Source organism: Mustela nivalis (genome assembly GCF_964662115.1).
Source record: "Mustela nivalis genome assembly, chromosome: 14".
Taxonomy (NCBI): domain Eukaryota; kingdom Metazoa; phylum Chordata; class Mammalia; order Carnivora; family Mustelidae; genus Mustela; species Mustela nivalis.
The window spans coordinates 83,418,033-83,435,263 of record NC_139033.1 but is presented as its reverse complement, the minus strand read 5'-3'; the positions used below and the strand labels follow the sequence as shown (position 1 = coordinate 83,435,263).

At 48.7% G+C, this 17,231-nt stretch overlaps 1 protein-coding gene across 1 annotated transcript in view; it reads left to right on the top strand.

Annotated features, from left to right (window-relative positions):
* Window positions 1-17,231, top strand: part of UPB1 (beta-ureidopropionase 1) — a 30,567-nt gene that overhangs the window by 255 nt on the left and 13,081 nt on the right. Inside the window, exons 2-4 of the mRNA XM_082697728.1 lie at window positions 6,339-6,510; window positions 8,183-8,270; window positions 16,327-16,421. Coding sequence (XP_082553854.1) covers window positions 6,339-6,510; window positions 8,183-8,270; window positions 16,327-16,421 — 355 coding nt within the window. The remainder of the gene's footprint in view (window positions 1-6,338; window positions 6,511-8,182; window positions 8,271-16,326; window positions 16,422-17,231) is intronic.

Genomic DNA, 17,231 nt, shown 5'->3' with positions numbered 1-17,231 from the left:
GGTTCTGACGGGGCGATGGAGATCTGAGTTGTTGAGCAGAAGCTTTAGGAGATCTAGTTGTGATGGCTCTGGGCCTCGGGGGTTGCATAACCCCCGAGTGACCTTTACAAGCCAGTTCTCCCCCTTGTTGCCCAGAACTCAGAAGGGAAAAGAACCTGGAAGGAAAAGGATAGGTTTTTACCCTCTGTCGTTTTCTCTGTGGCCATCCAGCTCTCTACCTACTTCCAGGGACCAGCTTCCTCCCCAGACGCAGGCCTATGCTTTGGGTGTCTGTCTGGGTTCGTGCCTCAGCCAGAGCACCTAGCAGGTCACCTGACTGTCCAGGCCCAGCCCCTACTTCCTGCAGTGACTAGGCCTCTGGCAGATCCTTGGAGGTAGAGGTTGGCTGAATCTGGTTGAGTAGGAACCTTACCCACTGGCAAGCCATAGGAATTAGTTACCACACTCAGTGCAAATGTTTTTCTGCTCTCAGCCAGTCGTGTGCATCACTAGGACTAGGTTAGTGCACTGCTGGAACTGGGTATACAAAGCTGGAAGACACTTTCACTCTTGGTTCTCTTTAGTCCATTTTTCTCCAAGCAACCCCGAAGATGTAAATCATATTTTCTTGCTCTTGTGCTTAAAATTCTGTGAAGGAGGAGCACCTGGGTGGCAGACTTGGTTAAGCATCTGCCTTTGGCTCTGGTCGCGATTCTGGGGTGCTGGGTTCCAGCCCCTGAGTTGTCAGGCTTCCTTCCCAAAAGGGAGCCAGCTTTTCCCTCTCCCTCTGGCCCTCCCCAGTCACCCCTTGTGCATGCATGCGTGCTCTCTCTCAACTAATGGATAGAATCTTTAAAACAAAACAAAACAAAAACTCCTCTGTGAAGGAGTCCCATGGCTCTTAGAGTGAAATCCAAACTCTGACCCCATGCAGCTTCTGACATCATCTCCTTCCACTGCTTTGCCCACTGGTGGGCTCCCCCATTACCCCCACCCAAGCCAGACTGTGCACTTCCTGACCTTGTGGCAATGACCTTGAGGCAGGAACCTGATCAACCTGAAACTCAAGGGTGGAACAGTGGTTGGAACAGTGGTTCCCAGCCACTGGCTGCACTGGAGTTACTGCAGGGAGGCCCGATCTCAGACCTAAGAGAACATAAAGTGAACTTGACCATCCACTAGCTCATTTAAACAGAGCTAGTGGATGATAAAGGCAGAACAACTGCCTTTGGGGGTAGGAGTGGTAGAGAACTCTGTTGAAAAGGGCTCTTCATACCCAAAGAGGGATACCTGGAAGTGGATGTCCTTTAAGTTTTCTCCAGTGAAATCATGCTGACCTACTACTTTCCACCATACCTGTCAAGAGGGAAGCCTCTTAGAGTTAAAGATGTCTTAAAGCAAGAGGGTCTCAGGATGGAAATAGTTTTTTTGTTTGTTTGTTTCTTTTAAGGATGAGGTGGACATGTTCTTCTGGGAACAAATGGAGAGAGTGTGTGGTGTAAGGGGTAAAGCAAAGTCTTAGGAAAAGAGAAATAAGTTTCCAATATAGGTGACTGGCTGAGGCACATTCTAGAGACTGGGATAAGGACTGCCTTGCAAAAGGGACCTTGTGTGAGAGCATTTGGATTTCTCCAGAGTGGGTAGGAATTATAATGTGTGGTAAAATGAGAGCCAACACCCATTGGCTGGTGGTGACTGGGCCCCATCAAAGGACTTGGCTTACAATAACTGTTCAGAAAAGGTTCTCTTCCACTCAGCGCTGAGGCCTTTCAGGCTTTACCTCTAGGGTATTAGCCAGTGTGCTTGCTCAGTCCCTGCAAGTGGGTGGGATTTGGCTATGCACAGGATTGTGAACTGAAGATGGAAAACTGTTAGTCATTTAAAAACTCTTTTCTCACTTAAACTCCTGCTCACTTCTTATACCCTGACTGACATGGCCACCTCTGTGAAGGAAGGGCTGGTGGAGCCTGAGTCCTCAGCCCCTCTTTGGGGCTCCTGACTGCCTTCCACACAAGACCACCTTCTCTCCCCGATTACTTGCTGTGCCAAACACAAAGAGATGCTTAGTAAATGTTTAAGTGTATGAGCTAAATGGGCTTTTGCCTGGGTCAGGCAGCTGAAATCCTCAAAATACATGGACTCTCAATTTTAAGACAACCAGAACCAAGAAGCATTTATTCATTCAACATTTATTGCATGTTTATTTTTGTCCTGGGCACTCGGAGTACAAGGATGAGTAAGCCACGGTTTCCCCCCTGAAGGGGCTTTCTGCCTTTTCATGGTTGTCGTACATGGTGAGAGAAGGATGCAAGGTGGGCTGGAGAGAGTGTACGTGAACAGAGGTGGGGGTGGGTCAGGAAGGCTTCCCAGGGGCACCATGCTGAGACTGCATCCTGAAGGAGATGGAGAAGTTGGTTTGGAGACAGGAAGGGCTCGGGTACTCCGGATCAAGGCCCAGACACCAGGGAGCATCTCATTCAGGGATTAGAATTAGGTGTAGAATGCTGTGGGGGGAGGGTAGGGGGAGGGAAAAGTAGCTGTCGTAGGCCCAGGGGTCCTATACACCATGCTAAGGCAGCGAGACCTGTCCTAATGGTGGTGGGAGTCTTTAAAGAATTTGAAAAGAGCAGGTGAAAGATGAGAAGGTCTGGGGTGCCTGGGTGGCTCAGTGGGTTAATGCCTCTGCCTTCAGCTCAGGTCATGATCCCAAGGTCCTGGGATCGAGCCCCACATTGGGCTCTCCGCTCTGTGGGGAGCCTGTTTCCCTCTCTCTCTGCCTGCCTCTCTGCCTACTTGTGATCTGTCAAATAAATAAATAAATAAAGTCTTTAAAAAAAAAAAAAAAAGAAAGATGAGAAGGTCTAAAGTAACAGAGTTACTTTAGGGGAAGAATACTTCCTTGCCTTTTCTAGTTTCTGGTGACTTCTGACATCCCTTAACTTGTGACAGCATCACCCCAATCTCTGCTTGTGTCTTCACATGGCCTTCTCTTCCCCCTGACTGTCCTCTGCACATCTCTTACAAGAATACTGGTCACTGGATTTAGGGCTTGCCTGTATAATCCAGGATAATGTTATCTTGACGTCTTTAATTATATCTGCAAATGTCCTTTTTCCAAATTAGGTCTCATTCACAGGTTTTGCATATAGGATGTGGGTGTCTCGTCGGGGGCCACAGTTCAACCCACTACAGGGACTGTGCAGAGGTGGTCCTCACTGGGGGAGGCTGGTATTGGGATTGTCCTCATTCCAGGAGGAAGAGTGGGTGTGGAGTGGGAAAGGCCTGGGAAAGGATTCGGGAGAACCTGCTGTTAAAAAAAGGCCCAGGAAGTGAAGACTTTGCATGGTACTTCAAGAGGTGAGGAAGGAGGCATCAGGGACCTAGGGCAAGTATTAAAGACACCAAGCAGGATAGGTACAGAGTGTCAGGTAGTACAGGGAGGTCTAGAAGGATGAAGACAGGAGGTTGAGGCTCTCCCTTTGCTAAAGCCAACCAGAAGGCTGGTGGAAATTCAGAGTGGGGAGTGGGCCCCAGGGAACAGGCGGCAGAAGGAGGTGTGGGAGGTAAGGGCTTTGGGGAAGCTCCCTACTAAGGGATAGTGAGGAGTGCAAGTGAAGTAGCAAGAAGGACCTGTGTCCTTTTTTTTTCCTTCCGTTATTTATTTATGTAATGGGAAAGATTCAGATAGCTTTTTTTTTTCTATTTTGAGAGAGAGAGAGAGTGTGCATATGAGCAGTGAGAGGGGCAGAGGGAGAGGGAGAAGTAGACTCCCCAAGGGCACAGAGCCCTAGGAGGCAGGGCTCAATCCCATGAGGCTGAGATCATTACCTGAGCGGAAGTCAGGAGTTTAGCCAACTGAGCCACCCACGTGACTCTCACGCGGCTTTAATGGTGGATGTGGTAGGTCTGGAGGAGACAGGGAGGAATGTCTGAGCATATTGTTAATAAGAAAGGCAAGTAGTAGAGCAGAATATACAGGACACCAGTGTAGTTTACACACATAGAGGAAAATATTGGAAAAATACCTACATTGTTAAGAGGGGTTGTCTCTGAGATTTGGGACTGGACCTGAGGGACGGGATGGGGAAGGGCACCCAGTTTTCATTTGACATCCTTTCCACTGTTTGGTTTTTTTTTCCTCCCACAAACATGTGTTTCTTTAGTAGCAAAGCTCTAGTTTAATTATTCAAAACATTGATGGTAAAGAGCTATTAGAGAGGGAAGATGAAGTTGTAGAAGCTAGAGGTCGCAGAGGAGGCAGGAGTTGGGCTCCCTCGGGCGAGGCCTGCCTTGACCCTGGTGGGGGAGCTGGGCACCAGGGGAGGGACCCAGGAGGGTATGTTGCAGCCAGAGCAGGAAGTGGTGGGCTTTCCTCCTTGACATTAGAGGTGAGGCCATGAGGGGCCTTAATATCAGGATAAGGGGCAGAAGGGCAGAAGGCCAATACAGGGATCAAGGGAGGGTTTCGGGCAGCATGGAGCCCTTCTGAGGTTATGGTTCATCTATTGGTCTCTGCCTCACCCCCCAGCGGAGCCATACTGGTCTATGTCCACCACATCCCTATGCCAAGCCTTTGGTGGGCACAACACTTGTTCACGGAATGGGGCTCGAGGGTTTCTTGGGTTCTCCAAGACTAAATGGGCTAGGGCATGGTGACGGACTACTTGGATAACAGGAAGGTGGAGGTGACTAAACACCCTGAGGGTAGCTCACTCTGTGACTTGGAGTGGCCTGGCTTGTGCCACCTGAAGCCTAGGAGGATGAGTGTCCTCAGGGAGCTGGGTCGGGGAGGGATGGAGGCAGCACTCAGCGTAATGACAAAGCAGAGAGGCTGCACATCTCAGAATAATGGGGCTTATGGTGGTGGGAAGATGGGGAGAGCCAACAGCTATGGGTATTGGATAAGAAAAGACAGCCAGAGGCTGAGGGACCTCTGTCATCCAGGTGACGGCTACAGGTGGGCTTGCAAGGATGAGACAAGATCTCTTCCATCTGCTCTCTTCCTGGGAGGAGACCAAGATGGAGGACAGGCTTGCCAAGATGTCTCTGAAAGGATGGTCCTGCTCCCCCTGCCCGAGGGCCTAAGGGGAAATGGACACACAGAGCCCTTCTCCTTTTTCTCCTGTCCTCCATGGTGACTTGTCCTGGGACTGAGGTCTGTAGCAGGGGAGCCCTCTGCTTGAAGGCAGGACTGTGTCTGAGGCAGTCAAGGCGAGGGGAGGTGCGGTGTGGGCACTGCTGCTATTTCTAACCTGCTGAAGTGAACGGAACCCTGACTATTTGAAAAGCAAGCTGATTGTCAGGGGCGGAACCCAACTTGGAGCTGTCAGGGCCGTCACATGGAAACCGCCTGGCAGGGGGTGGCGACAGGGGGCTTGGGCTGACAGGGCTGTGATTTTGAAAGAAACGTCTTTAAGAAAGTGATTTAAAGTAGGAGAGAAATATTATTATTAGATAATGGCTGTCAGGTTATTTTTTGATGTGTTCCCTGAGTATTTCATAACCATCTTGCCCCTAGATGGTAAGGCCTTCCTGGCCAGAGGCCATGTCCCGTGCACCTGCGGGTTTCGCCTGAGTGCTGGGCATCCAACCAGCATCAGGAGGTGTTTGCCATTTGGCCAGTGGTCACTTAGGCAGAAGGTTTTATAAATAATCCATTTGCCTTTGTCAATAAACCATAAACCAGGATGAGTGCCTGCGTCTTTGGTCTGGATACCTGGGTCCCACCAGGCCCCTACCCCCCAGTATGGGGCATGGGACTGCCCCTGGTGGGAGCAGCCGCAGGACAGGGGTGGGGCTCACCGGAGACCTGTAACCCTTAGCAGCGAAGGGTCACAGGAACCCACCCCTACCATGCAATCAGTCCCAGCCCCTCCACTCAGCCATCTCCTAAACTCAGTTCTCAGCAGCGGCTCTGCCTTATCACAGCCTGTCCCACCCGCCAGACTCAGGGAGCCCTCTGATTCTAGTCCACGCTTTTGGAAATCCATTGCCTCTCTTCTGTGCTGACTGCTGAGACTTAATCTCCACCCTGAGGTGGACAGCTCCAGAACATCAACCTCTTGACCCATCACCCTGCAGCCCCCGCCTTCCTACTCCCCAGCTTTGCCAGGCCTGACTGGGACAGGCACCTCCCTGGTGAAGTCCACACTCGGTGTAGTGTCCCTTTTCCACCAGGCAGAGCCCTCCCCCTCCCAGCCCCTGCCGCAGCTTCCCACGAGTGGGCCATGGCACTGGGTTGCTCTGTGCACCTCCTTTCCAGATTGCCCCCCAGAGGTGATGGGCGGTGGGACATGGAGGGGAGGTTTCAATTCAGCAGACCTCATGCAAATAGTTTCCCACCTTTCCTGCCCATTTAGGAAGCTTGATCTGCCCAGCAGGGCTTTGGAAGCCGCCTCTGAAGGGGACTTTGAGCTGCAGGGATATGCCTTTGAGGCCGCGGAGGAGCAGCTGAGGCCGCCTCGGACTGTGCGTGTGGGACTCATTCAGAACAGAACTCCCCTGCCTGCAGATGCCCCCGTGGCAAGACAGGTGCAACCTCTTTTGACCATAAATACATAAACGGGGCTGTTGGCCCGCTGTGTGTTTTGAACACGTCCACAGTCCCTGGGTGGCCACTCACTATGGATCTGGAGGCACCACGAGTTGTCACCTAGATGCTTCTGCCCTGACTAACCCCCTTTCCCTGTAGCCCACATCTCTGGCTCCTCTTGATCGAGCCTCTCACTCCTCACTGCTGTTTCCACCTTCCCCTCTATGTCCCCTCCTGTGATGCATCTGAAGTTCTGTTCATCCACTGGGAGGGCACCTTTCGTCTGGCTCATGTTCTCTCTGGAACTTTGCCTCTTAGTCTTTTGCCAGAAGGGTACCTGCCAGTGCATACCGGTCAGGACCCATCTGTCCTTCCGGGATCCTGAGGGTGGGGACTCACCAAACCCAGATGTCTGTCAGCTGATGGTGCCTCGGGGTAGGAATATGAGACGCATTTCCTTATGACCTTATGGTTAATATAAATGTGATGGCATTCTGGGATGTCCCTAAAGAAATAGAGTATCACAGACACAGGTGCCTTGTTGGCTACGCTTCTTCCCAGCATTCCTCCAGCTGCTCAGCCTTCTAAGACTTGGTCTGCAGAGGTTTCCTGGGGATACAGCATGCCTCTGAACTCCTAGGGGTTCTTGAGAAAAGGTCAGTTGGATTTCAGGTCAGGTTCTGTATCATCTTTCACTTTGGTCCTTCTGCTTTTGTTGGATTAAAATATTCCTGGTTCAAGATCCCTTTTTGTCTCTGGATTAATTGACTGTGAATATGTTTCCTCAACCATCCCAGACTGTCAGGGGCAAGGGACAGTGTTCTCACCCCCCCCCCCACAGCACCCAGGAGAACACTCCGCACACTGTCAGCACCTAACAGATCTCCACAGAGCTTCGGTGTGCAACCCTTGACAGGAATAACCCATCCAGGAAAGATTGGGTGGAGTGGGGAAGTATATTCCTGAAGGAGGTCATGTCTGGAAAATGGGATCCATTCACTCAATGATAAGAGACACCCAGGAAAATGGAAGTGGCAGTCCAAGTCACGCCAGAAGCCATGAGGGCAGGATGGTAGACAGTGGACTATGTCCTGAGGCAAAAGGAGAAGTTAGCCCAGGGGATGACTAAGGTGTGCCCTGGGTGTGGGCACCTTTTGCAGTAAATAGCAGATAAGCTTCTTCTGCAGTCCTCTGAGCAGCCCCTTGGGGCATATGGTGTTCTCTCCATTCTCCAGGTGGACAGACTGAGGCTCTGAAAGGCAGCGTCGAGTACGTGGGACCTGAGAACCTCTGCACTTCCACCTTTTATTTGTTTGTTTATTTAGAGCATGGAGGGGGAGTGGGCAGAGGGAGAGAGAATCTCAAGCTGACTCCACCTAGTGCAGAGCCTGACACGGGGCTGGATCCCACAAATCTGAAATCACGACCAGAGCCAGAAACAAGAGTCAGATACAAATGACTGAATCACCCAGGCACCCTAGGCACTTCCACATTTTACTGCAGATTTTGGGATTGATGGGAGTAGGATATCAGAACACACACACACCCTCCTCATCCTCTTGCAGCTGCCTAGGTTGGGGGTTAGTTTCACATCCCTGGGGAGGAGTTCTGAAACTGGTCTCAACCAACCGAAGAGAATAGATTCTAATCCTTGCTTTTTTGAATTGCCAGGTCACCGCCCTTCACAGACGCATTGAAGCCATTGTAGAGGTGGCCGCAGTGTGCGGGGTGAATATCATCTGTTTCCAGGAAGCCTGGAGTAAGTGTCTCCTGTGTGCTTTCTCTGCTGCCTGCAGACAATAGTGTGTAATCTTCGTGTCACCAAGAAGACTGCTCGATTTTTAAAAAATCTCTCCTCTCATCTGTAGAAAGATTCTTTAGTCAACAGCACTGGAAAGCCAGGAATCCTGGCCTCTGTGCACCCCAGTCTGTTATCTGGTCCTGCCGGTTCTTCTTCCCAAATTGTCCTGAACTCATTCCCTTGTTCCTGCCCACCATCGTACCACTGCCCTGGCCCAGGGCACCATCAGCTCTCACCTTGGCTTCTGTAATTGCTTCCAGTTGGTCTCCCTGCGCTATCCACTTTGGCTCCTTCTAACGCACTCTTCATGCCTTCTAGAAAAGATCTTTGCAATTCTCAACTCTTGTACTGCTTAGTCTGTTGCTTCCCCCACCTCTGTGGCCTCACCTCGGCTGGGCTCTGCCCTGACCTCCCTGATGGACCTTCACACCCCTACAGCACCCTCCCTCTCCTCCCAGGTGGCTAAAACAGCTGCTCCCTCTGTCTGCCTGGCCTTCATCCCCCTTGCCCTCCCCTCCCCCCTTGCCTTTAGATCCTGTCCAACCTTGACACAGAAGCTCAGAGCCCACCTCCCTATCTAAAATTATCTCCCTGTAATGTACCCCTGGTACTACATACCTTTATTTTATTTTTATCAAAGTTACACATGCTCATGGTTGGGAGTCAAATGGTCTACAAGGTCTGTTACCAAAAACTAGCTGTGCTCCTCCCCACAGGCAACCGCTTCTACTCTCAGCTGGTTCTTTGGGAATCTACCTTTGTGTTGCGGCTTCCTGATTTTTCAGTTTCGTACCATCTGTTAACTTCCCGCTATGGAAGACGACAGCATGAGTCCCTTGCCTCCTCTGCCCACTCTTTTCACACCTACCCTTCCTATCTTCCGTCCATTCTCTGCCAAGCCATTTTGCAAACTTAGATTTCTTTTCCTTAATCACCTTCTGTTTTCCCCAGAATTTGCTTTGTTTTCTGCACACTTACCCCAAATTCTACCCCAAACTTCCAGCTTCTTAAATCCTTTGGAGAGGTTTAGATATGTGAAGCTGTCTGCTGGTTTCATCTCCTTTTTTTTTTTTTAAGTTTTTATTTTAATTCCAGTTAGTTAACATACAGTGTTATGTTCATTTCAGGTGCAGGATATCATGATTCAGCAGTTCCATACATCACCTGCTGCTCATCATGACAAATGTGCTTCTTTTTTTTTTTTTTTTAAAGATTTTATTTATTTATTTGTCAAAGAGAGAGAGAGAGAGCAAGAGCGAGCACAGGCAGAGAGGCAGGCAGAGTCAGAGGGAGAAGCAGGCTCCCTGCGGAGCAAGGAGCCCGATGTGGGACTCGATCCCAGGACGCTGGGATCATGACCTGAGCCGAAGGCAGCTGCTTAACCAACTGAGCCACCCAGGCGTCCCACAAATGTGCTTCTTAATCCCCATCACCTGTTTCCCCCACACTCTACCTGGTTCCATCTCCTTGAAGACTATGTCCCCAGAGCATTCTGACTACTCTAGTCTGAATTAGTTGCCCCCTCTGCTGGCTACATGGCTGTCTTCCTGGGATTTCCCTTCACTGTCCTGCTGGGGAGTTCCCTTATCTTGCTCTTGTGTTTCTCCTGTCCCACATCTTCCTCTTTCTTGCCTTTCTCCCTCTTTTGGGTTGACTATAGGTTTCTGAGAAAGAACACATAGGAGGTAACCTTTCTGAGACTTTGCATCTCTGAAAATAGGTTCCTCCTACCTCTAGCTTAATAGTTTGGTTGGGTATCGAATTCTAGGTTAGAAATAATTTTCCTTTGGAAGTTTGAGCACATTAGTCCTTTGTCTTCTGGCTTTGGGTGTCGATGACTAGTCTAAAGACATTTTGACCGATGACCCATTGCATATGATAGGTTTATTTTTCTATAGAAGGTTGTAGGATTTTCTCCAATGTTTTGAAGTTTCGTAATGATATGCCATAGTGTGTATCTATTTTTTTTTCATTAAGTCAGCTAATTTTTTATAAATATTTTTATTTATTTATTTGGCAGACAGAGATCACAAGTAGTCAGAGAGGCAGGCACAGAGAGGTAGGCAAAGAGAGGCACAGAGAGAGAGAGTGGGAAGCAGGCTCCCCACTGAGCAGAGAGCCTGATGTGGGGCTTGATCCCAGGACCCTGGGATCATGACCTGAGCCGAAGGCAGAGGCTTAACCTACTGAGCCACCCAGGCGCCCCTAAGTCAGCAAATATTTATTAAGCATATGCTACATGCTGGTACCATCATAGGTATTTGACATACAGCAGCAAGCCTAAAGACACACACCTCTGCCCTTAGGGTGCTTCTTGTGGGGAATGGGGAGACAGTATAATATGTGTACATCTATTTTCATCCATTATTCTAGGAACTCAGTGGCTTCCTCCAGGCTAGAAATCTGGGTCCTTCAGACTTACTGTTCATTAGTGATTTTCTCCCCTCTTTTTCCTTCCAACTCTTCCTGATACTCCTTCTAGTAGGCTGTTAGAACCCTGGACTAGATCCCTAATTTTCTGAAGTATTTCCTCCTATTTTTCATCTTTGTCTTTTTGCTCAGTTTTCTGGTAGATTTTACCTTAATTTGCCATTTAGCCTTTTATTCAGTCTTTTGTTTCTGCTGTCATATTTTGAATTTACAAGAGTTCTTTTGGTCTGAAAGTTCCTGTTTTATGACACCCTGTTCTTATTGTATAATCGCAATACTTTATCTTGTCTCTGAAGATGTTAGGTAGCATTTTTTTTTCCTCCTTGCATGTTTCCTACTTACTCCAAGTTGGTCTTTTCCCCCCAGCTGCTTATATTTTAAGAATTGGGGGTTAAAAAGCTGATTGCAAGCTCTGAGTTTGTGGGAAGAGCTCCTTCCCACTGAGCTTCATGAGAGGATGACTTGGTTTAGCTGTTTGTCAGCTAACCCTTCACAGTAGTGTCTTTGGGTCATCCTTTTCAGGCTGGTCAGAGTCTGTAGAGAAGATTCTTCTTACCCCCTGCCAAGAAAAGAAGGAGGATAGGGGTCCAGTGTGCCAGTGTTTCCTGAATCTCTCTAGTTTTTTTTTTTTTTTAAGGTTTTATTTATTTATTTGTCAGGGAGACAAAGAGGGTACAGGCAGGCAGAGGCAGAGGGAGAAGCAGGCTCCCCACAGAGCAAGGAGCCAGATGTGGGACTCGATCCCAAGATGCTGAGATCATGACCTGAGCTGAAGGCAGCCGCTTAACCGCTTAACCGACTGAGCCACCCAGGCATTCCCGAATCTCTCTAGTTTTGACACTCTCCTCGTCTTTATCTATCCTGGCCAGAGGCCTTCTGTTTAAGCACTTCTAGAGAATGAGGCCCTAGTGTTCTCCTAGGGGTGGGAGGGACTCATGCCAGCCTTGTGTAGTGGAGGAGGGATCTGGGCTTCCGACTGCTCTTTTTTTCTTTTATAAGATTTTATTTATTTATTTGACAGGGAGAGTGAGTTCACAAGCAGGGAGAGTAGAAAGTAAGGGTAGGGGACGCCTGGGTGGCTCAGTTGGTTAAGCGCTGCCTTCGGCTCAGGTCATGATCCCAGTGTCCTGGGATCGAGTCCCACATCAGGCTCCTTGCTCGGCAGGGAACCTGCTTCTCCCTCTGCCTCTGCCTGCCTCTCTGTCTGCCTATGCTCGCTCGCTCTCTCTCCCTCTATCCCTGAAAAATAAATAAAATCTCAAAAAAAAAAAATTAAAAAAAAAAAAAAAGAAAGAAAGTAAGGGTAGAAGCAGGCTCCCTGCTGAGCAAGGAGCCTGGTGAGGAACTTGATCCCAGGACCCTGGGATCATGACCTCAGCCGAAGGCAGATGCTTAACCAACTAAGCCACCCAGCCAACCCCTGCCTGCTTCTTAAGCAGACTTTTGACGAATTTTTGTTCGCCACCCCTCCCTACTTCCCCACCTTCAGAGCCTCATGGTACCTCTGACTCCGAAACTTTCCAAAGGTATGTGGTGGAGAGGGGGGTGTTCCCTGGCTTCCTCTGCTGCTGGGAGCCTGAATTTTCTGGGTCCATCACAATACCTACCCTCATCTCCAGCTCTCTAACCTCCTGTGTTTTGTTGCTCTCGCCCTTATCTCAGTGCATCATCCTCATGGGTTTGTACCTTTGCATAAAAATCCCTTTACTGTCATTTGGTGCGGTCGCAGAAAAGAGCAAAGGTATGCATCCAAAAAATCTGTACCCAGAAGTTCATCTCATTTTCCATGTTCCTGGTTACTTATACCTTCACTCATTTGGGTGACACTTTTGATTTGTCTGCCTCTTCCATTAGACCATAAAACTCTGTGAGGCCATTGTCTGCGTGGTGTTAATTTTTCCCATTCTAATTATCACCACTGTTTTTAACATGAAAAATATTTAATCGTGGTAAAATACATAAAACATAATATTCGTCACTTAATCATTGGCAAGGGTACAATTCAGTGACATTAAACACATTCACAGAGTGTAACTGTCACCACTGTCTATACCCAAAACTTTTTCAACACCTCCAACAAAAACCCTGTACTCATTTAATAATGTCCTTCCATCCCGCACCTCTGATAACCTCTGTTCTATGTTCTGTCTCTATGAATTTGATTACGCTAGGGACCTCACATAAGTGGAATCATATAGTATTTGTCCTTTTGTGACTGGCTTATTTCACTTTAGAATGATGTTTTCAAGGTCCATTCATGTTGTGGCATGTGTCAGAATGCCCTTCCTGGGGCACCTGAGTGGCTCAGTCATTAAGAGGCTGCCTTCAGCTCAAGTCATGATCCCAGGGTCCTAGGATTGAGCCCTGCTTGGTGGGGAAGCCTGCTTCTCCCTCTCCCGCTCCCCCTGCTTCTGTTCTCTCTCTCATTGTGTCTCTCTCTGTCAAATAAATAAATTAAATCTTTTTAAAAATGTGCTCTTCTTGGGGTGCCGGGGTGGCTCAGTGGGTTAAAGCCTCTGCCTTCGGTTCAGGTCATGATCTCAAGGTCCTGGGATCGAGCCCTGCAGGGGCTTTCTGCTCAGTGGGGAGCCTGCTCCCCCCCCTCTGCCTGCCCCTCTGCCTACTTGTGATCTCTGTCAAATAAAAACATTTTTTTAAAAATCTTTAAAAAAAAAAAAAGCCCTCCTTTTTATGGCTGCATAATATTCCACTGTATGGCTAGACTACAGTTTGTTTATCCATTCCCCCATCCCTGTTTTATCTTTTTCCAAAAAAAAAAAAAAAAAAAAGACTATTTGTTTTAGAGAGAGAGAGAGAGAGCACACAAGGGGTAGGAGGGGTGGAGGGAGATAGAGAAGCTCAAGCCAGCTCCTCACTGAGCAACAAGCCCAATATAGGGTGTGATCCCACAACCCTGAGATAGTGACCTGAGCCAAAAATCAAAGGTCAGACGCATGACTGACTGAGGCACGCAGGCTCAGTTTTATCTTTAAATGTTTTATCTTTAATGAACAGTCGCTGCTACTGAGAGACAAAATGTTTACTGGATGTTTTAACCAACTTCTTCACTTTCTTGGATCTGGACTCATCTGGACAAACTCCTACTCATCCATCAAGGCCTCGCACAGACACCCCCTTCTTTGGGGGACCCTGGGAACTACCCAGCATAGAACTGAGCACGGTGTGAAATCGTGCAGCCACACGAGGTTATAATTCAGTTCCCCCCATCTAGGCTGGCAGCTCCTGAGGGCAGGGCCAGGCCTAAATTTAGAGCCTGACTCGCAGAGTGTTGGTTCAATAAATAAGGAGTACTCTTCCCCTCTAATCTGAAAGCTGTAGTTGGACTTTGCAGCTAGCCTGCCCTCAACCTCCATTCCACATTCCTCTTTGGAAAGTTTGTTTACAGAGGTTGTGTAAACAGGAAAAGAAGCCATTAAAATGGAAATGGAGAAATTTGGAGAGCTTAGCAACCTGCAATGAAGTCAGAAAGGGAGGTTTTATTCTCTGGGGGTGTTTCAGTCTCTCCTAATGTGCTGAAAGCAGAGAATAAATGGTCATTAAGGATCTTTTTTGTCAGTAACAGCTTTTTTGTTGGCTTCCTTAAAATAGTTTATCCCTCTTTGCTGAAGGCAAGCCTGGGGAGTCTTGAGTCTGAGCCCGAGACCCCTGGGGCTATTGCTGGCAGAGCCCAGGGGGCCAAGATGGTGATGGTGCCATTGGTAGCCTCTTCAGGCTGGCACCATCCTAGGACCAGCCATCCTACGACGGAAAGGAATTGGAAGACTGATGCTTCTTTCTCTTCCTTCTCTGTGAAATGAGTGTCTCCCCTACTTCACAAGGATATGGGGACCAGCTGCCTATCCTGGGCCCATGGCCCACTTTTGGGAAAGGTTGACTGTAATTAGTCCCCCCAAACAGGCCATCCACCCTGTGCCATGACCACTGAAGGCACTTGCCGTTCACATCATACTGCTTCCTGAATATCCTTCCTGCAGGTTAGTCCATTCAGAGCGATGTGAACTATAGCGAGCATCTGGAAACTTCGATTAGGCTAATCTCCCTGGGGGGGGGGGGGAACGGATTTGGGTTATTGAGAGAAGGAAGGTCTAAAGAGTGTACGGAATCAGTCCAAATAAAGAATTCAGTGCTCCAAAGCAAGAAGACAAAGACAAGCAGCACATTGGGAAACGGGCGAAGGTAATTATGCACAAGACTGCCTGGAGGATGAACCCAGAAAGGCCAGTGACCATGAGGCAAGGTGCTCCCCTACAGATGATAAGGGAAGTGCCTACTTAGTTATGGTGCTCTCCCAGTTCACACCATCAGACTGGCAGACGCTAAAGAGTGTGGCTGAGGCTGGGGAACGATAGAACTCAGGTGGCCAGAAATCCCTGTACCCACCCCATCCATGGCAGCCGCCAGCCTCTCCTACAAAGGCGAGCATCATTTTCAACCCAGTATGTATAGCATTCTGTGAACGGTTACTACATACGTCGGTACCTGCTGCTTGAAAAATAAAAAGCACACAAAAATCAGTTTATGAATTTAATGAAATTTCTTATTTAATTAGCCCCCCTATGGCACCTAGTCACACATTTATCCTTGGGGAACATTCAGTCCATCTGGGAATCTGGTGGTTCCCAGATTTCTTATGGGAGCTCATTAAGTGAGTGGCTTTTCTTGTTCCTGAAGAAGCCTCTCTATGCCCATGAGGAGGAACATTCTGTGGTCCTCCTCATGGGCATAGGGTCACCTGTGCCATCCTCAGTGGCCCTCAGACTTTCCCCAGGGAGTCTTGGCTGTGGTCCTACCAACCCACAGACTAGCCAGCAGTTTGGGATCTAGAGTAAAATATACCTAAGATCAACTCTACCATTTTAGTCATTTTTGTTCATTTCAGTGGCGCTGACCATATTCACACTGTTGTACAACCCTCGTGTCGTCCATCTCCAGAATTTTTTCCTCTTCCCATGCTGAAACTCTGTCCTCCCCAACCCAGCCCCTGGCAACTACCATTCTAATTTCTGTCTCTATGAATCTGGCTATCCTAAGTACCCCCTATCAGTAGAATCCTATAGCATTTGTCCTTTTATGACTAATGTTTCACTTAGCGTAATGTCTTTGAGCCTCACCCATATTATAGCATGTGTCAGAAGTTCCTGCTTTTTCAGGCTGAATAACATTCCATTGTATGGATACAAACCACATTTGGTTTATCCATTCATCCACCAATGGACACTTGTGTTACTTCCATCTTTCAGCTCTTGTGAATAGTGCTGCTCTTGAAATGATTATGCACATATCTGTTCAAGTCCCTGAGTGGTTTGTTGTTGTTTTTTTTCCCTCTCAATTCAATTGTTTTTAAGCCTGGAGTAAAGAAATTTGGCCCAGCCCTTTGTTTTGCTATGAAGCCTAGAAGGTTAGGGTCTGCCTGCCACCCACATTGAGGGACACAGATCTTGGAAACCAGGCTGAGACCCTCAGGAGCCTTGTTATCTTGTGGAGACCCTCAGCTGCTGGCTGAGGAGCGCCCCCTCAGAGGCCATGAGCACTGAATGTGATTCTGACTTTCTCCTCTTCGTAGCTATGCCCTTTGCCTTCTGCACGAGAGAGAGGCTTCCTTGGACAGAATTTGCAGAGTCGGCAGAGGATGGACCCACCACGAGATTCTGTCAGAAGGTAGGACATTAACTGCTCTGTTCTGACAGCAGCTGCCAAACACCTCAGGTCACAGAGCACGACCACAGCTGCTGGGTGTGGCCCTTCACGGAAAATGCACCCATTTGGTGGTGGTTTCGCAGGATGAGATTAGATAAGACTGTTGCTGCTCTTTTTTTAGTGTCCTTTCACTTAAAATCGGGGGATTTCAGAGCCGAGAGGGCCCTTCCTGGCATTTTCGGGTGAGGGAGCTGCAGCCCAGGGAGGGGTGATCTCCCGTGGTCGGTTCTGCATTTGGCAAGCTGCAGAGGTGGCCCTCAGGGACCAGGGATGAGGTCGACTCCTTGTCCAGACCTCCGCTGCTTCCCATACTGTTTGCCTGCATTACGTAAGCTTCTCTGTGTGGCCTGTCTCATCAGTACAGAGATCAGTCTTCATTTTTCTTTGTGGAAACCTTATGATGTTGTATGACCCCACTGAGATGAAACGTCCAGAGTAGGCAAATGAATAGAGGCAGAAAGACATGGTTGCTAGGGGCTGGGCCGGGAGAGGGACAGGGAGTGACTGCTAATGGGTATGGGGTTTCCATTTGGGGATGATGAAAATGTTCTAAAATTAGATTGTGGTGGTGGTTGCACAACTCCGTGGATGTCCTGAAAGCCACCCGATAGCACACTTATTTTTTTCCCCTCCTCACGCATCAGCAGTGACCTGAACAGCACACTTTAAAAGGATGAATTTTGGGGTGCCTGGGTGGCTCAATGGGTTAAAGCCTCTGCCTTCGGCTCAGGTCATGATCCCGGGGTCCTGGGATTGAGCCCCATGTCAGGC